This window comes from Branchiostoma floridae, unplaced genomic scaffold, assembly GCF_000003815.2.
Source record: "Branchiostoma floridae strain S238N-H82 unplaced genomic scaffold, Bfl_VNyyK Sc7u5tJ_1439, whole genome shotgun sequence".
Classification (NCBI taxonomy): domain Eukaryota; kingdom Metazoa; phylum Chordata; class Leptocardii; order Amphioxiformes; family Branchiostomatidae; genus Branchiostoma; species Branchiostoma floridae.
In genome coordinates, this window is record NW_023365716.1 from 831662 (window position 1) to 850986 (window position 19325).

The 19325-nt window shown below is 41.1% G+C and overlaps 5 protein-coding genes across 5 annotated transcripts in view; 1 reads left to right on the forward strand and 4 right to left on the reverse strand.

Annotated features, from left to right (window-relative positions):
* Positions 1 to 19325, forward strand: part of LOC118407668 (tropomyosin-1-like) — a 1169601-nt gene that overhangs the window by 830569 nt on the left and 319707 nt on the right. The gene's annotated exons all lie outside the window — the stretch shown is intronic.
* The window catches only part of LOC118407610 (zinc finger protein 25-like), an 865280-nt gene that overhangs the window by 798919 nt on the left and 47036 nt on the right, over positions 1 to 19325 (reverse strand). The gene's annotated exons all lie outside the window — the stretch shown is intronic.
* LOC118407627 (zinc finger protein 525-like) overlaps positions 1 to 19325 on the reverse strand; it is a 976997-nt gene that overhangs the window by 789986 nt on the left and 167686 nt on the right. The window lies entirely within an intron of this gene.
* On the reverse strand, positions 1032 to 4072 carry LOC118407621 (gastrula zinc finger protein XlCGF57.1-like). The gene is made up of 2 exons (XM_035808126.1): positions 3947 to 4072; positions 1032 to 3398 (listed from the first exon to the last, which is right to left on the reverse strand). Exon 2 carries the CDS (start codon positions 3389 to 3391, stop codon positions 2153 to 2155), a length of 1239 nt encoding a protein of 412 aa, XP_035664019.1. The 5' UTR covers positions 3392 to 3398; positions 3947 to 4072; the 3' UTR covers positions 1032 to 2152.
* Positions 8016 to 15435, reverse strand: LOC118407700 (zinc finger protein 436-like). Its single transcript, XM_035808217.1, has 4 exons — positions 15288 to 15435; positions 12670 to 13572; positions 8255 to 9193; positions 8016 to 8113 (listed from the first exon to the last, which is right to left on the reverse strand). The coding sequence occupies exons 2-4, from the start codon at positions 13568 to 13570 to the stop codon at positions 8016 to 8018; spliced, it is 1938 nt and encodes a 645-aa protein (XP_035664110.1). The 5' UTR covers positions 13571 to 13572; positions 15288 to 15435.

Genomic DNA, 19325 nt, shown 5'->3' on the forward strand with positions numbered 1-19325 from the left:
CTGGAACGGTTTCAGCATGTTCTTTCCACCGGAGTGTATAGTGCATGGTGACGCCTAGGTGAGTGTAGGAAGTCACCTGTTCGAGGATTTGACCGGCTAGGTAGATGGGGGGTAGTTGGACCTTGCTTTGGTAAGCCTTTATACACATAACTTTGCACTTATCAGGGTGTAGTTCGAGCCCCCAGTCGGAAAACCAATCGGAAACAAGACAAAGATCGGCATTAGTTGTGCTGGCAACTTCCTCGGCTGTATGTCCGGAGTTGTACATCGATGTATCGTCAGCAAAACAGTTCAAACTGGATATCGTCGGCACGTCTTTATCGTCGGCACGTCTAAAATCCATTCATACTAAAATTAGTTTGTTCGGATCAACTGCTATGACGTGATAGATACTATCTGACACATATACAGGCAAAGGACAGAGAAATGGCAAACATACATGACCTCAAACTCGGCCATCCCCAGAAATTCTGTCTGGGATAGAAAGTTTCAAAGTTGCAGAACGCAATGTCTATCCGCGCCCGGGATCTATTAAGTACCAGGACTGAAGTTATTGAAGACTGGGTAGAAAGTCAGGTGTGACGAGCATAGTAGTGCAAGCCCCCCTCCCCATCAAAATACCAACCACAAACACTCTTCTAATTATAATTTACCGCCGAGGTAGAACACAACGGAAAGCACTATCGGCAACCACATGTCTTACCTGTAGGTCTATGGTGATTAGCGGTCTCCACGACGTCTGGAATTCCGTAAAATATCGACAATTCTTCAGAGATGAAATCAAAGTCGAAGACGCAAAACAAAATGGCGGACGTCAGCTTAGCCCAGGCAAGCCCAGGCAAAAGGTTAGAGGTCACAAACCTGATACTCACTTCACCATATGTTAAACCAGAGATCGCCGCATAACCCTTTGCTCCTGTGTTTTGGAGGCTAACATTTTTGTTATGTATGAGCCAGAGAAAAACTTTCATACGGATATCAGATGATATAACGCAACAAAATATAATAAAAAAAGTACAACACCAAATCATAAGCTTTGCCTGCAATGACTTTATTTGAAAGATCTCAACAAAATCAAGCCGAGTTCTCAAACTTGTTAGTACAATCTATATTGCTGCATGTATGCGCTAAAACACAAAGAATACTAGTGAACAGAATAATAAGTCCATGCGCAATATACACAATTTGCATATTATTACAATTATATTGGGTTATTTTATAATCAAAAGAATATTAGACTGAAACCAAATAAACCAAACCCACTAATAATACTAAAACGAAGTTTAGATATTCTTATGGTCACCAATATTTATATTAAAAAAAACATGTTAAAAGGAAATGTCTATACCATCGTGCTTAAAGCAGACACACAAAGCCTACATCGACTTTAGAGGTCAAAGCGGTCTGGTTCGGCACATTTGCCATAAACCTCGCCAGCTTTTGTTGGATATGTCAGCCTCTTATAAATATGCGCACCTAACGAAGAAAGATCTGTTCAAATACCTTATGCCATTATCTAACTACGATATACTGGAAAAACTCTGTAAGTTCGTCTACACATACTTTAAGAGGAGAGAGGAAGCATGTAAATTGTAGTGTATGTAGTACATGTATAGTTTTCCGTTTACTCCCTTTGTGCCACACTGACTGCATTTAGCCCCAATGGGGCATGAATATGCAATAAACTTCATTGTCATTATATACACTGTGGATCGAGCCCAGATGAACACAAGTAACGTTGTGGGTGGTGGGGGGGGGGGGGACTTTCGCCATAATACCTTTGCTTTTGCCTCAAAAACTGCACGCTGTATTTGTCACCTTTGTAAATCTAGTTTGTTTCGAACATTTGAATTGTAGATAAAGGTGCCATATCTGAGGCACAGAGTAGTTTAACGGGTAATAATAATGTTTTTTTCTCCTCTTTGAGTTCTCTTCTTGTTGGCTATTTAGACATTTGCCCTGTATGAACGCACTCCGCACATCTACGACTTTTCACCTGTGTGCTTTCTCAAATGTCGGTCAAATGAGAGTTTGGTACGTTGCAGCAGTATAGTCACAAGGGTTTTTCTCCTGTGTGGGATCTCATATGTCGGGACAAGTTAGATCTTTGAGCTGCCCTGAACCAGCACTCCCCGGCCCCGCACATGTAGAGTTACTCACTGGAATGTCTAGTTTGATGGTTGATCAAATGATGTTTCTGTGCTGCGGAAAAATCACACTGGTCACACTTGTGAGGTTTTTCACCTGAATGGCTTCTCATATGTCGGATTAAGGTAGACTTGCGAGCTGTCCTGTACCCACACTCGTCACACATGAAAGGCTTCTCACCGGTGTGTTTCATTAGGTGTCGGTCCAAATGGCCTTTCTGTGCAGCAGAATAGTCGCACTGCTCACACTTGTAGGGTTTTTCTCCAGTGTGGGTTCTCATATGACGGTATAAGTGTTGCCATTGAGCTGCTCTGTACCCACATTCCCCACACATAAAGGGTTTCTGACCGGTGTGTTTTTCTAGGTGTTGGTCCAAAGTTGATTTATGTGCAGCAGAATATTCACACTGGTCACACTTGTAGGGCTTTTCTCCTGTGTGGGATCTTATATGTACTGATAAGTTACACTTCATAGCTGTCCTGAACCCACATTCCCCACACATGTAGGGTTTCTCACCAGTGTGTTTTCTTATATGTTTGACCAAACTAGATTTCTCTGTTGCAGAATAGTCACACTGGTCACACTTGTAGGGTTTTTCTCCTGTATGGATTCTCATATGTCGGGACAAGGTAGACTTTTCAACTGTCCTATATCCGCATTCACCACACATGTAGGGTTTCTCGCCACTGTGTTTTGCTACTGTATGGTTGTCCAAAGTGGATTTCCGTGCGGCAGAATAGTCACACTGGTCACATTTGTAGGGTTTCTCTCCTGTATGGGTTCTCATGTGTCGAAATAAGCTTTCTTTATGAGTTGTCCTGAACCCACACTCCCCACACATGTAGGGTTTCTCGCCAGTATGTTTTGTTAGATGTTTGTTTAATCCTGTGTGGATTCTCATATGTTTGGTTAAGTCAGACTTTTGAACTGATCTGTATCCACACTCCCCACACCTGTAGGGTTTCTCACCCATGTGTTTAACCACATGCCTTTCCACATTGCCTCTGCTCTCCTGTACTAGTACCTGTGAGGTTGATGTGTTGTCAGGTTGGGGAAAGTTCACATCACACGTTTCCTGCTGCAGGCCCATGTCTGTTGTCTGGGTCTCCCTGCTGTTACTCTCCTTCCCAGGGTTTTCTGTGTGGTCACTCTCGTTCTCAGATTGTCCAGGATGGTCCATCTCTTTCCCAGGATGTCCAACACACAGCTCTACCGAAGAATGTTCACGACTGGAATCTTCCATTTTTGTTCTGTGGGGGATAGGTTACAGAATTAAAACTTGTTGCTAGAGCTGTGATACATACTAAGAATTAGACTGTGTGTTTGCCTACAAACCAAATTGTTTTTAGAAATTTAACCTACAATTCCGATTCTCAGGTTATGAAACTAAAACTTTTCACTGGAACAACTGGAACTTGAAGAGTTTGGATGTATCGGGTTCTTATGTGTTAAGGTCAATCTTCTTAAAAAGTCTAATAAGAAAATAAATTTCTCTTTGGAAAACCAAGGTTGATCTATATGTGGTGGCGCCAGTTAATGGGCTTTTTGTTGATGATATAACAACAAATTCAGAACCTGAACCTCATAAAAGCACATACAGTACATGCGTATAACAACAGCGTATAATGAGGCTGGGTAGAAAATTCTTGTGTGGCAGATTTTGAAGTGCAAGTGACCCTGTATACATCACCACTGCCCCCCTCCCCATCAAAATACCAACAACAAAAACACTTCTTATTCTAATTTACCGCTAAACTAGCACAAGGCAGAAATCACTTTAGATAATCACAGATCTTACCTGTAAGTCGGTTGAGGTTAGCGGTCTTCACGGCTTCTTAGATTCCGTAAAATCTCGACAATACTTCAGAGATGATTTCAAAGACGAAGACGCGAAACAAAATGGCGGGCGTCAGCTCTCTCCAGGCCAAAGGTGAGAGGTTATTAACCTGATACTCACTTCACAACAGGTTAAACCAAATATCGCCGCATAACGATTTACTCTAGCAGATTAAAGCCTAGCGTTCTACCTCGGTTTCTACCTATCTTTTTGTGTTCATCTTTTTATCTTAAGGCCAAACCAGGTGAAATCCGGCATGAGGGATGATATGCGCAGGATTTCTTATTCAATTGCAATTAAGAATTTGAAACAGGGTAATGACGTTATTCAAATATGATTTAAATTCACACCAATTTTTGCATCGTTTCCTCTCCATTTATTTTGAAAACCTTCATCTTTACCAATATTAAGCCAAGATTGAATGTATCTATACATGTTTAACGCTAAAACTGCTACGGCAAAAAAAATCAGGATAATAGACAATATAGACTTTAGAAATCTACATACACTTACTTTATTTTGACAGCGCTTTATTAGAATCACAACCATGTTATCAAATGTAATAGTATGATATAAATTGCTATCAGCTACGAATACTAAGAATACAACATTGCAAGTGTACAAACGTTACCGACATGTACCAAATACAAGCATATCAACGGTATACACAATGTGAGTACTCTTGTTGTAGATGTTATTCTTTCGGACAGATCAAAGAAATATACGGATGTTTAAAAAAAGTTTTAATACTCCTATGATCACAAAAATGTTTACACATTCTAGTAAATATTGGCGATTTTTGCTCACATAAAAAATAGGTATGCCTTATAGTTACTAGACATACACTAAAACCAACCTCTATTAGTCGATGACGTTTACGTATGCAGTACGTCAATTAGCCTAGGAGCTATTTTACACAAGATCTCCATCGCTATTATTTGTCATAAGCCCTGCCAGGCTTTTAGCATATGAAAAGTAGATAAAGGTGAGGTTTCCTAGCTGCAAAGTAGTTACACTGATAACACTTATATGTTTATCCTCCTTTGTGGGTTCTTATATGCTTAGGTTGTTAGACATTTGAGCTTTTCTGTACCTATACTTCGCGCATCTAGCGTTTCTCTCCTATATGTGTTTCCATGTGTCGGGATAAGGTAGATCTTTGAGCCGCTCTGTACCCACACTCCCCACACATGTAGGGTTTCTCACCGGAATGTCTTGTTTGATGATCTATCAGATGATGTTTTTCTGCCGCCGAATAATCGCACTGGTCACACTTGTAGGGTTTCTCTCCTGTGTGGGATCTCATATGTCTGGATAAGTGAGACCTATAGGCTGTCATGTATGCACATTCTCCACACTTGTAGGGTTTATCGCCAGCATGTTTTTCTTGATGTTGTTTCAACTTGAATTTATCAATAGCAGAAAAGTCGCACTGGTCACACTTGTAAGGTTTTTCTCCTGTGTGGGTTCTCATATGTTTGGATAAGTGAGACTTTTGAGATGCCCTGTATCCACACTCCCCACACATGAAGGGTTTTTCACCAGTGTGTGTCCTTAAATGATCGACCAACCTATATTTCTGTGTAGCATAGTAGTCACACTGGTCACATCTATAGGGTTTCTCACCAGAGTGTTTTGTCATATGTTGGACCAAATTGATTTTCCGTGCAGCAGAATAGTCACACTGGTAACACTTGTAGGGTTTTTCTCCTGTGTGGGTCCTCATGTGTCGAGATAAGGTAGACCTTTCAACTGTCCTATATCCGCATTCACCACACATGTAGGGTTTCTCGTCACTGTGTTTTGCTACTGTATGGTTGTCCAAAGTGGATTTCCGTGCGGCAGAATAGTCACACTGGTCACATTTGTTTTTCTCCTGTGTGGGTCCTCATGTGTCGAGATAAGGTAGACCTTTCAACTGTCCTATATCCGCATTCACCACACATGTAGGGTTTCTCGTCACTGTGTTTTGCTACTGTATGGTTGTCCAAAGTGGATTTCCGTGCGGCAGAATAGTCACACTGGTCACATTTGTAAGGTCTTTCGCCTGTGTGGATTTTCATATGTTTGGTTAAGTCAGACTTTTGTACTGATCTGTACCCACACTCTTCACACATGTAGGGTTTCTCACCGGTGTGTTTAACCACATGCCTTTCCATATTGCCTCTGCTCTCCTGTACCTGTGAGGTTGATGTCTTGTCAGGTTGGGGAAAGTTCACATCACACGTTTCCTGCTGCAGGCCCATGTCTGTTGTCTGGGTCTCCCTGCTGTCACTCTCCTTCCCAGGGTGTTCAGTACAGTCCATCTCCTTCCCAGGATGTCCAGCACACAGTTCTCCAGTAAAATGTTCACAGCTGGAATCTTCCATTTTATTCTGTGGGATGGGGGTGGACACTGATTAGAAGGTACATATACATATGTATATGGTGATGCCATGGTATGAAGATTGTTTATCAAGCTTAACTTAAAGGCTATATTTTCACATGAAATTTCATCATGAAACGTAACCATATGAACCACATACCTGGGTATGACAACGGTGCCGAATCAGAAGCTAGCTTCTTTATGGATGCAGGGGAGGGACGACGCAGCCTGGAACAGCATATTTCTATTACAAAATCACATGCAAAAGAATGCAACATGCCTCCCACAAGACTCCTGTTGCCACATTCTATGGTACGTTAACCATCCAGCCATAAACATTTTCTTGGGATCTGCTGCTTTTTCGTGTTAGACATTATTTAGCACTTTGGAAAATATACATGGATCCATCCTCCTCTTGTATTTATTCCTTTATAATAGAAACAAATTTTTCAAAGTAGCAGAACACGGTATTTACCCCCCCCCCCCGGTCTACAAAGTACTAGGATCGAAGTTAGTGAAGACTGGTAGAAAGTCTTGTGTGACAGACTCAAGTGCAAGTGGCCCCGTATACATCCAAACATAATGTAATTTACAGTCACTGCCCCCCTCCCCATCAAAGCACACATCACAAACACACCCATACATGCAATTTACCAGTAAATAAGCACCAACCAGAAAGCATTAACAACAACCACAGGTCTTAGCTGTAGGTCTGTGGTAGTTAGCGGTCTCCACGACTTCAGGAACCCCCTAAAAACGCGTCAGTTTGGAGAATGTGAATAACGAAGACGATGACGGAAACAAAATGGCGGAGGTAAGCTCACTGACAGGGCAAAGGTCATAAGTTACATACCTGATACAGCCTTTACAATGGGTCAAACCAGAGAAGACCGCTTAACCATTTACTCTTGTGGTTTTTGGCCTTGCAAAAATAACGCTCTACCTCAATTTCTACTTATCATTTTGTGTTAATTTTTTCATAACTGCTACGGCAAAGGAATAATATACATCTACATCTACATCTCTATAATCAGACAATATCAACCAAAACAAAATCAGACTTTGCATACACTTAATTTATTTTGACAGCGCTTTATTGGAATCAAAACCAAGGTATCAAATATGTTAGTATAATATAAATTGCTATCAGCTACAAATACTAAGAACACAAGCTCACAAACAGACGACATGTACCAAGTACATACATATTAACAGTATACTAAATGTGCGTATTGTTGTATATGTTATTCTTTCGAAAAGATCAAAGCACTATACGGATGTTGAAACAAGTTATGATCACACAAAAAAGTTTACATTAAGCGAAAACAATACATAAATTATCGATTTTTTTACAACAACAAGTATGACTTGCTATACAGAAACTAAAACTAGCTTAGATGCAAAACTAACCTCTATGAGTCGATGACGTTTACGTATACAGCAAGTCAATTAGTCTAGGAGCTATTTTACACAAGCACTCTATCTGGAACATTTGTCATAAGCGCTGCCAGACTTTTCAATAGTAGATAAAGGTGAGATTTCCTAGCTGCAAAGTAGTTACACTGATAACACTTCTATAGTTTTCCTCCTCTGTGGGTTCTTATATGCTTAAGCTTGGCTATTTAGACATTTGAGTTGTCCTGTTTTGAAACACTCCGCATGTAGCTAAGTCTTTTTATCAGTGTGCCTTCTTACATGTTTGTTCAAAGTGGATTTTTGTGCTACAGAATAGTCACACTGGTCACACTTATAGGGTTTGTCTGCTGTGTGGATTTTCATATGTCGGGATAAGTTACATCTTTGAGCTGCCCTGTATCCACACTCCCCACACATGTAGGGTTTCTCACCGGTGTGTTTTGCTAGATGTTTGTCCAAATCACCTTTCTGTGCAGCAGAATAGTCACACTGGTCACAGTTATAAGGTCTTTCTCCTGTGTGGGTTCTCATATGTCTTGATAAGTGACACTGGTGAGTTGTCCTGTACCCACACTCCCCACACATGTAGGGTTTCTCACCACTGTGTTTTGCAACATGTTTCTCCAAATTCGCCTTGTGTGCAGTAGAATAGTCACACTGGTGACACTTGTAGGGTTTCTCTCCTGTATGAATTCTCACATGTTCGGTTAGGTGAGACTTTTTCGCTGTCCTGTACCCACACATCTCACACATATAGGTTTGCTCACCGGTGTGTTTTATTACATGTTGGTCAAAGGTGGATTTCTGTGCTGCCGAGTAGTCACACTGGTCACACTTGTAGGGTTTTTCACCAGTATGAGTTCTCATATGTTGGGATAAATGAGACTTCCAAGCTGTCCTGTACCCACACTGGTCACACTTGTAGGGTTTGTCTCCTGTATGGGTTATCATATGTGTGGATACGTTAGACTTCCGAGCTGACCTGTACCCACACTCCCCGCATATGAAGGGTTGCTCACCGGTGTGTTTTACTAGATGTTTGTCCAAATCACCTTTTTGTGCTGCAGAATAGTCACACTGATCACACTTGTATGGTCTTTCTCCTGTGTGGGTTTTCATATGTCGGGATAGGTGAGACCTATAAATTGTCCTGTATCCACACTCCCCACACATGTAGGGTTTCTCACCAGTGTGTTTAACCACATGCCCTCCCATATATCCTCTGCTCTCCTGTACCTGTGAGGTTGGTGTGTTGTCAGGTTGGGGAAAGTTCACGTCACACGTTTCCTGCTGCAGGCCCGTGTCTGTTGTCTGGGTCTCCCTGCTGTCACTCTCCTTCCCAGGGTGTTCTGTTTGCTTACTCTCCTTCCCAGTATCTTCAGGACACTGGTCTCCGCAGAAAAGTTCAAGACCGGAATCTTCCATTTCTGTGAGAGGGGGTATGGATCGTGAAACAACTTATTTCATCTGGAAAAGTAAAACAGTAATTCGTAATCAATAGACGTGCCGAATTTCATGACCCAATAGACTTCCGGGGGAAAACAAATACGTTCGCAAGTTTTGTGGAATAATAGATTTATTTTAGTAAAGAATGCACCAATATATTACAAAATCTGGATAGATGCCGGGATTATCTATCTGAATGATTTGTTGTACGAGGATGGATCTTTTCTTACAAACGAAGACCTACACAATTTATATGGTTTGACCATGGATTCAAGACAAATAATGAATTACAATTCTATAAAAGCGGCAATATCAAAAAATTGGAAAGATAATATCAAAAACAATGGGAAAAAGTGCGCCTCTAAAAATATCATTGAATACACGGAGAGAATCCATCCCCTCACAACAACATGTAAACAGATATACGATACCCTTATAGAAAAACAAGTTACCAACCACTAGAGAAAACGAAATCATACGTAAAATTGGAAAAGACAACATCGAGAAAGTTTATACTACCGCCTTTATTGTCACTAAAGAAACCAATTTGCAATATTTTCAGTACAAGATAATTCACCATTTCCTACCTACAAACAGATGGTTAAAAAAGACAAATCTAGTAAAAACCGACCGATGCAATAACTGTAAGGAAAAACATACCATAGTACATATATTTGTGTACTGTAAAGAGGTTAAAAATTTTTGTAAGCAATTCTGTCTTTGGTGGAGGAGCTATGAAAAGCAATACTTATATAGTGCTGGATGACAATTTGATTGTATATGGTGTATGTTGCCATCATACTGCCAATGCCACACTTATATTATATTCTCTTGGCGAAATACTGTATATACCTATGTTATGTGAAAAACATGAAACCAAACTTTGCGCATTTTAAGAACAGGGTAAATAATAGTACAGAAATAGCCATGTTAGGTGATACAGCCTGGTCGCAATTACTTTTATGTATTATAATGTTATGTGATTGTTATGTGAATGTAATGTTATGTAATTGTTAATAAAGGTTGTTTAAAAAAAGTGCAAATGATAATTGCGTATACATAAATGCAATTAACAGTGACTGCCCCCCTCCCCACCAAAGCACACATCACAAACACACCCATAAATCCAATTTACAGGTAAACAAGCACCAACCAGGAAGCTTTAGCGGCAACCACACGTCTTACCTGTAGATCTGTGGTGGTTAGCGGTCTTCACGATTTCTGGAATCCCCTAAAAACGAAGCAGTTTGGAGAAGAAGGTGAGTAACGAAGACGATGATGGCAACAAAATGGCGGGCGTAAGCTAAGACGGGGCAAAGGTCAGAAGTTACAATCCTGATACACACTTGACAATGGGTCAAACCAAAGATGGCCGCATAACGCTTTGCCCTCGCAGTTTTGAGCCTAGAGATAATAACGTTCTACCTCGATTTCTAACATCAGTTTGTGTTATTTTTTTTTTTTACCTTAAGGCCAAATCAGGTGAAATCCGGCATGCAGGGTGATATGCGCAGGATTCGTGTTCAATAGAAATTTAGCATTTGAAACAGGGTAATGAAATACACAACAATTTTGGGCATCGTTTACCCTCCATTTATTTTTAAAAAGTCTACTTTGCCAATATTAAGTCACATTAAATATATCTATACATGTTTTACGCTAAAATTGCTACGGCATAGAATCAAACCATAGACTTTGCATACACTTACTTTATTTTGACAGTGCTTTATTAGAATCAAAACCAAGTTATCAAATATGTCAGTATAATATAAATTGCTATCAGGTACAAATACTAAGAATACAAGTGTACAAACAGACGACATCTACAAAGTACATGCATAATAACAGTATACACTATGTGCGTATTGTTGTAGATGTTATTCTTTCGGACAGATCAAAGAAATATACAGATGTCTAAGAATGTTTACACTGAGCGAAAACGGCTCATAAATTGTAGATTATTTCCTCACAATAAAACAAGTACGCCTTGCTATACAGACACAAAAACTATCTTAAATGCAAAACCAACCACTATGAGCCGTTGATGTGTATGTATACAGTACGTCAATTAGTCTAGGAGCTATTTTACACAAGCACTCTATCTGGAACATTTGTCATCAGCCCTGCCAGGTTGCCGGCTTCTGACTTTTTTTACTACAGAGTAGCTACAGCTTTTTTAAACAGAGTAACATCACAGAATGGACATCCCTCAACCTGTAGGGAAGGCTGACAGTAGCAAGAGACAGACGGGCCTGGAGACAACTCTCCATCTTCATGGCTATCTTGTCCCCCCAACGACCAGGAGGTCAAAGGACTAGGTAGGTAGGTAGGTAGGTTGGTAGGTAGGTAGTAGCTATCAGGCCCAGGTACAGATTAAGACCACAGTTAACATGCACACATCTGGATGGGATATTCCAACTTACGACTTTTCACGTCCGTTCTGCAAGCAGAGGTTTAAGGGCAAATGAGATGTACTGTTTAACCCTTTCGATACTGTCTTACTGCAAAATATCTGCTGGGAGATCATTTTCTAGTCTGAAGAGGACGAAGTAGTATGCTATACATCTGTTAAACGTGCAGATTTGGATTCTATTGTATTGTATGTAATATCTATTGGATAGACAGCTGAGATTTTGTAGATCTAGAACAGGTCCACACATGTAAGGTTTCTCCCCGGTGGGTTTTCATCTGTTGACATAAGTTGAGTCATTCTATAGTCCACACATGTAGTGTCTCTCACCGGTGTGTTTTGATGCAATATGCCTAAGCAAATGGCCTCTCTGTCCAGCAGAATAGTCGCACTGGTCACACTTGTGGGGCTTTTCACCTGTGTGTGTTCTCATGTGTTGGGATAAGCAGGACTTGTAAGATGTCCTGAACCCACACTCCCCACACATGTAGGGTTTCTCACCGGTGTGTGTTCTCAAATGTTGGAGTAAATGCCATTCCCGGTGTGCAGAATAGTCGCAATGGTCACACTTGTAGGGTTTTTGTCTTGTATGGGTTCCCCTGTGTTGGGATACGTTACACTTGTCGGGTTTCTCACCAGTGTGTTTTGCTTGATGGCGATTCAAAGTGGATTTTCGTGCAGCAGAATAGTCACACTGGTCACACTTGTAGGGTTTCTCTCCTGTGTGGGTTTTCATATGTGAGGATAAGCCGGACTTATAAGCAGTCCTGTGCCCACACTCCCCACACATGTAGGCTTTCTCACCGTGGTGATTTGTCAAATGTTGGACCAAATACGATGCCCGTGATGTAGAATAGTTACACTGGTCACACTTGTGAAAGCGTGGTTTTTCTCTAGATCTTCTATTTCTTCTAATGTGTTGGGTTCCAGTATTGCCTTTGGTCTCCTGTACCTGTGAGTTTGACGTGTTGTCAGGTCGGGGAAAGTTCACATCACACATTTCCTGCTGCAGGCCCATGTCTGTTGTCTGGGTCTCCCTGCTGGCACTCTCCTTCCCAGGATTGCCTGCCGTTTCGTCGTTTGGAACGTCCCTTTCCTCGTCCTGCTGCCGTCCCGTGTCTATTGTCTGCTCCCAACTGTTGTAAGTCTCGTTCCAAGGATGTCCAGTTGGTTGGTAGTTGTAGGTTTGCTGGTCCTTACTGTACGTTTCCTGGCACAGCACGTTCTCTTGTCCATCCTGTTGCCATCCAGTGTCTCCTGTCGGCTCCTCTTTGATGTGCGTCTCGTTCGCAGTTTTTCCCGCATGAAGCTCTTTAACGGGAGGCACACATGTGAACTCCACCATATTAGCAGAATAGTCGCATTGGTCACACTTGAAAGGTTTTTCTCCTGTATGAGTTCTCATATGTACAGTTAAGTTAGTCATACATGAGTCATACATTTTGGTTGAACTGTAACCGCACTCGTCACACATGTAGGGTTTCTCACCAGTGTGTTTTGTTGCTATATGGTAGGCCAAATTGGCTTGATGTGCAGCTGCATAGTCACACTGGTTACCTGTTGTCTGGGTCTCCCTGCTGTCACTCTCCTTCCCAGGATTTCCATAAAGTTCCATCTCCTTCCCAGGATGTTCTCCAATACTAACAAAGCTAGACTCTTCCATTTCCGCTTTTACACCGAACGTGTCGTCGTTTGGAACGTCCCTTTTCTCGTCCTGCTGCCGTCCCGTGTCTGTTGTCTGCTCCCAACTATAATTCTCGTTCCAAGGATGTCCGGTTGGCTGGTAGTCGTATGTTTCCTGGTCCTCGCTGTACGTTTCCTGGCACAGCACGTTCTTTTGTCCATCTTGTTGCCATCCAGTGTCTCCTGTCGGCTCCTCTTTGATGTGCATCTCGTTCTCGTCCGCATGAAGCTCTTGAACAGGAGGCACAAATGCGAACTCCTCCATGTCTAAAATGATTATAAGAGAACAATGATGAGAAAAAACAGAAAAGGTGCAAATTTTACAGAATTTCTTCTGTAAAAGTAGTTTACCCGTTTTAGCGCCTCATTTTTTTCAGTATTACACAAGACTTGGATATGTGTCAATTAGGGTATACATATAGAACAACATAGTATTTCTTTATTCAACTTAGGCACGAATTAACTCATAGTAAAAACAGAATGCATACAACACAACAATACAGACACATAGCAATCTATGACGTCTATATACATGATTCCAGAGGTTTTTGACGTTATCTTTGTGGTAGAATGAACATGACTTACAGTAAGCACAGACTGTACAGTGGTGCTAGAATAGTGGACACGCAAACATATAATATAGCACTGTTTACGCCATCTGGCATCAGTCAGGTGGAAAACACATTTCACTGGCACTGCATAGGGCTGTGTACCTAAATACCCGTACCTGTACCGTACCTAAAAATTGTTTAGGTACAGATCCGGACCTAAACATCTGTGTACCTGTACCTGTACCTGTACCTAAACAAACTAAATCACTAGTAAACACTACTGCAAATCCCGAATCAACAATGACAATGGTGATAATCTTGCAGTTGAGACTTAAGAAATTGTTTTGAGATTCAAGTTTCCCCATACAAAGATGACAATTTATCACTAGAAAAGACAGTTAGCTACATGTTTAACCTACATATACTTGGTTAAACTTGGTACCTAAACCTGCAGGGATCGAAATACATTTTTTTGCTACATGCAAAATTGCAAGTTGGCAAAAATTTTACGTGCAATTTGAAAAATTTACATGCAAAATACTGCAATGTTCTAGCCAGCATCTATCATTCCGTCCTTTGGCAGAATTTTGTTGATCAAGACAGATAAGAATTTTGCCCATTCTGTCACTTTTGGTTGACAGAAATTGGCGCATGAAAGTATAGATAGAACTAAAAATTTGGGAAAGATATCCACATAATCAACATGTAAGTTTGCAGCAAAGCCAAATTTGATTATTTATATTATAACACCTACTGACGACCGGTGACGATCCCCGTCAGACAAACAAAGGCACCGTGGCCTCAGTATTTTTACTATAGGCTAGGTATTTTCAACATGCAATATTGCAAGTTCAGAATATTTTTACATGCAAATCTCAAAAATTATGTGCAAATTGCAAGTTAAGTATGTTATTTCGACCCCTGACCCGTGTACCTGTACCTGTACCTGTACCTGAAATTTGTTTAGGTACACAGCTCTAGCACTGCAGCTTCTTGGCATTTGTGTAACAGTGGGGTTGAACTTCAAGCACAGCCAAACGGCTCTGATTTCTTTTGGAATAGCGGCTTACGTTGCTGGATTGGTGGTCTGGTTTCGGAGAGGGGTAAAAATCTTGGTAGCCATTATATTGTTTCCGCCTTTCTTACATTTGTATATGTGATACCTTACAGAGTTTTCTTTTTCACGGTAAGTGAGCTCAAGGAAACGTCTAGTTTTAAGATGCGCGAATATAACCGTCTTCATTTCATCTATCATTTATGTTATCTGATACAACAATTTTTCTGATTTGCACCTCAAATTTTGACATATCTCGATCATTCGTTTCAATGTCCCCCTCCCCATCGACTACCAATCACAAACACGCCTCTAATTATAATTCGCCACCGAACAAGCTCCAACCAGGCGGCTTTAACGACAATCACATGTCTTACCTGAAGGTCAATGGTAGTAATCGGTCTCCAAGACTCCTACAAATCGGTAAAAATCGCGTCAGTTTGGAGGATTTGAAAAACTCTAGACGAGACGAAAAACAAAATGGCGGACGCTCCGGACGTCAGCTCACTACCGGGGTAAAGGTGAGAGGTCACAAACCTGATACTGAATAGGTCAAACCACAGATCGCCGCATAGCGCTTTACTCTCCTGGTTTTAAACCTAGCAAAAATAACGCTATAAATGAAATAGAAGTGGTTATAATTCAAATATTTTATGAAAGAGGACTCCAGGAAGACTAGTGGATGTATTTCAACAATAATGGAGATCTCCTAATAAAGAAAACAAAAGTTCTACCTCGATTTCTACGTCTCAGATTCTGTTAGGTTTTGACTGTTAGGCCAAGCCAGGTGGAATCCGATATACCCAGGATTTCTTCCTCATTTCATGTTTAGATCTTGAATACTGCTATCACAAGGATGCTATTGAACTGAGAGTATAATAACACCTTGTTTTTGTATCTAGTTTACACTTCTTTAGTCTTTTTTCTTTCAAAATTAAGGCATGGTAGGAAAGGGAGTCAAAATTATCAGACGATATAAACCAACACTAATGCAATTACCGTCTTTGCTTACACGTACTTTATTATGTGGGCGAAGCCCAACATTTAGTTTTTCCTCAGATATTTGCATATTCCAACCCGAAATCAGAAAAAATGGAAGCTGTAAACATGTACTCCACGTTTCAAGCTTTTTGATTGGCTTAAAGTCGCACTTTCTCGGTTTTACGTCAGAGATGAACCTATCAACGCACAGAACACAATCGGCATCGACATTGATAATAGCCAATCAGAACTCAGAACAAATGGAAGCTGTAACCATATACTCCGCGTTTCCAGCTTTTTGATTGGAACAAAGGTGAGGACTGTCTCGGGTGTACGCAGAGGTGAACCAATCAACGCACAGGACACAAAATGGCATTCGGCATGCAGTTTGATAATACTATAGCAGCTGAGACGACCAAACAGGCGCTCAAGGAAGAAGTTGCCCGCCATGGAATGAACGAGATTGATAAATTTTCACACAAAAACATTATCTTCAGAAAATTGGACCTTGCAATCTTGCAAATTCAACGGTGAACGGACGTGTTCAAGCTACGCAATACATTTGTATACCTGTTAAAACGTGCAAATGTAATATCTTGTAGCACTGGCTTAGTGGTATTATTCAGGCGTGGGAAACCAACGGTCCGGGATCAAATCCGTGAATATAATATTTGTAATTTTTTTTTTGCTGCATTTTCGAGAAAATGTTGCCTTTCTTGTTGCTTCTTTTCTTGCGATTTTTGCTTTCTTTTCCCTTCGCCCACATCCTGCATTTTTTTTTCAAAAATGTTGCCTTTCTAGTTTTGAAATACATTTACCAAAATTATGCTCAGATTTTAAACACGTCAGTATCATCTACTAGTAAATTGCTATAAGCTTAAAGAATGCGAATACTTGAGTACAAAACATAAGTACATGTATAATATACATATAAATATCGGTTTGTATATTTGGGAATAATAGATCAAATAGAGTAGAAAATTACAAGTAAATATACAGATGTTACAAATTTTACAGTTTTCAAATCGATACCGACAGTGAAGAAAAAAACAAAGACCACATCAAAAAATATCTCAATTCAAAAACCTACATCCATATATGTTTACAGTGCGATTAAACAAAGGGCTTTCTTACATGTAACAAACAAAAAAGTGATCAATTTTAACATGAAAGAAAAGTATTTATGCTTACTGTTGTATACACAGTTTTCTTATCAATTAGCAAATAAATATATTAGTACAAAGTAAATATACCGAAGCTGTTTACATATTGCTATATCACCAACATTTGTAGTGTATGACCAAGTTAGATATGCATGAATGTATGTATGTACGTGCAAAGGCCAGGACTGGCCCCTCGCGTAGGGTAATATCGCCCCTTACGATATACCCTTCTTTGATATACCCTTCTTTGGCAGAGTACAAGACGGTGATGCGCCACGTCTCCCGCCCGGGTGAATGTTCCAACACGTCACTCACCATATGGCTGATACGACACAGAGGTTCGCCAGGCCTCCATCCGGGTGATTTGTAGTGAATCACCAACTCCAGTCAGACAGAATGATTTGATCCATCACACCGCACAATCGCATGTGTGGGGGTTCTTTAACGTGACATTTAACGTCCTATCCGAAGGACGGCCCTAGTCGAAGGTAGGTACTCATTTTCACCTGAGTAAAGTGAGGAAAGCCGTGTAAAGTGCCTTTCCCAGGGGCACAAGATCGATGACAAGCACCCGGATTCGAATCCGAGACCTCTCGGTCATGAGGCAAACACGCTTCCGCTGTGCCACGCGGTCCCACTTTCGTAGATCTGCATCTAAGAGGACAAGCCTGGATGCTACACATTTGTCACACTTAAGTTACACTTTAGCCTCCCTTTTCGTATATGTTGCCAAATGTTTAGAGAGCTGAGATTCGTGGGTGTAGAGTAGCTAGAAATACCAAAGCTACAACTGTAAGGTGCATGGGTTCTCATATGTTGGGTTAAATCATTTTTTCTAAACGTCCTGTACCCACACTCCCCGCACATGTAGGGTTCTCATCGGTGTGCTTTTTTATATGCTTTACCAAATTCGATTTCTTTGTAGCAGAATAGCCACACTGGTCACATCTGTAGGGTTTCTCACCTGTGTGTTTTAAACGGTGTCGGTCTAAAGTGCATTTCTGTGTCGCAGAATATTCACACTGGTCACACTTGTAGGGTTTTTCTCCTGAATGGGTTCTCATATGTACGACTAATTTGGATTTTCGAATAGCCCTGTACCCGCACTCCCCACAAATGTAGGGTTTCTCACCAGTGTGTTTTGCTACATGTTCGTCTAAGTTGGATTTCTGTGCAGCAGAATAGCCACACTGCTCACACTTGTAGGGCCTTTCTCCTGTGTGGGTTCTCATATGTACTATTAATTTGGATTTTCGAGCCGCCCTATACCCACACTCCCCACACATGTAGGGTTTCTCACCGGTGTGTTTTGCTTGATGTTGGTCTAAGTTGGATTTCTGTGCAGCAGAATAGTCACACTGGTCACACTTGTAGGGCCTTTCTCCTGTGTGGGTTTTCATATGTAGGAATAAATGGGCCTTTCGAGCCGCCCTGTACCCACACTCCCCACACAAGTAGGGTTTCTCACCGGTGTGCTTTCTTCTATGGCTGTCCAAGTTGGATTTATGTGCAGCAGAATAGTCACACTGGTCACACTTGTAGGGTTTTTCCCCTGTGTGCGATCTCAAATGTCGAGACAAGTCAGATTTTAGAACTGTCCTGTACCCACAATCCCCACACATGTAGGGTTTCTCACCGGTGTGCTTTCTTAGGTGTTTGTCCAAGTTGGATTTATATGCAGCAGAATAGTCGCACTGGTCACACTTGTAGGGTTTTTCTCCTGTATGGATTTTCATATGTAGGGATAATTTGCACCTTTGAGCTGTCCTGTACCCACACTCCCCACATGTGAAGGGCTTATCACCAGTGTGCTGTGTAATATGGCTGTCCAAGTTATGTTTACGTGCAGCAGAATAGTCACACTGGTCACACTTGTAGGGTTTTTCTCCTGTATGCGTTCTCAAATGTCGAGACAAGTCAGATTTTAGAATTGTCATGTACCCACACTCCCCACACATGTAGGGCTTCTCCCCAGTGTGTTTTCTTATATGATTGACCAAGTTGGATTTCAATGCAGCACAATAGTCACAAAGGTCACACTTGTAGGGTTTCTCTCCTGTATGGGTTCTCATATGTCGGAACAAGTGAGCCTTGCAATCGGCCCTGTACCCGCATTCCTCACAAATGTAGGGTTTCTCACCGGTGTTTTTAACCACACGCCTTCCCATTTTGCCCCTGCTCTCCTGTGCCTGTGAGGTTGATGTGTTGTCAGGTTGGGGAAAGTTCACATCACACGTTTTCCTGCTGCAAGCCCATGTCTGTTGTCTGGGT

Excerpts from the sequence above, each read along its gene's own strand:
- LOC118407621 (XM_035808126.1), bottom strand. The coding sequence starts at position 3,391 with ATGGAAGATTCCAGTCGTGAACATTCTTCGGTAGAGCTGTGTGTTGGA.
- LOC118407700 (XM_035808217.1), bottom strand. The coding sequence starts at position 13,570 with ATGGAGGAGTTCGCATTTGTGCCTCCTGTTCAAGAGCTTCATGCGGAC. Across the intron at positions 9,194-12,669 it reads AGGCAATCCTGGGAAGGAGA|AAATGGAAGATTCCGGTCTT; the intron begins GTGCCAGCAGGG and ends CCCCTCTCACAG. Across the intron at positions 8,114-8,254 it reads ACCTTATAACTGTGACCAGT|CAGACAAACCCTATAAGTGT; the intron begins GTGACTATTCTG and ends AAATCCACACAG.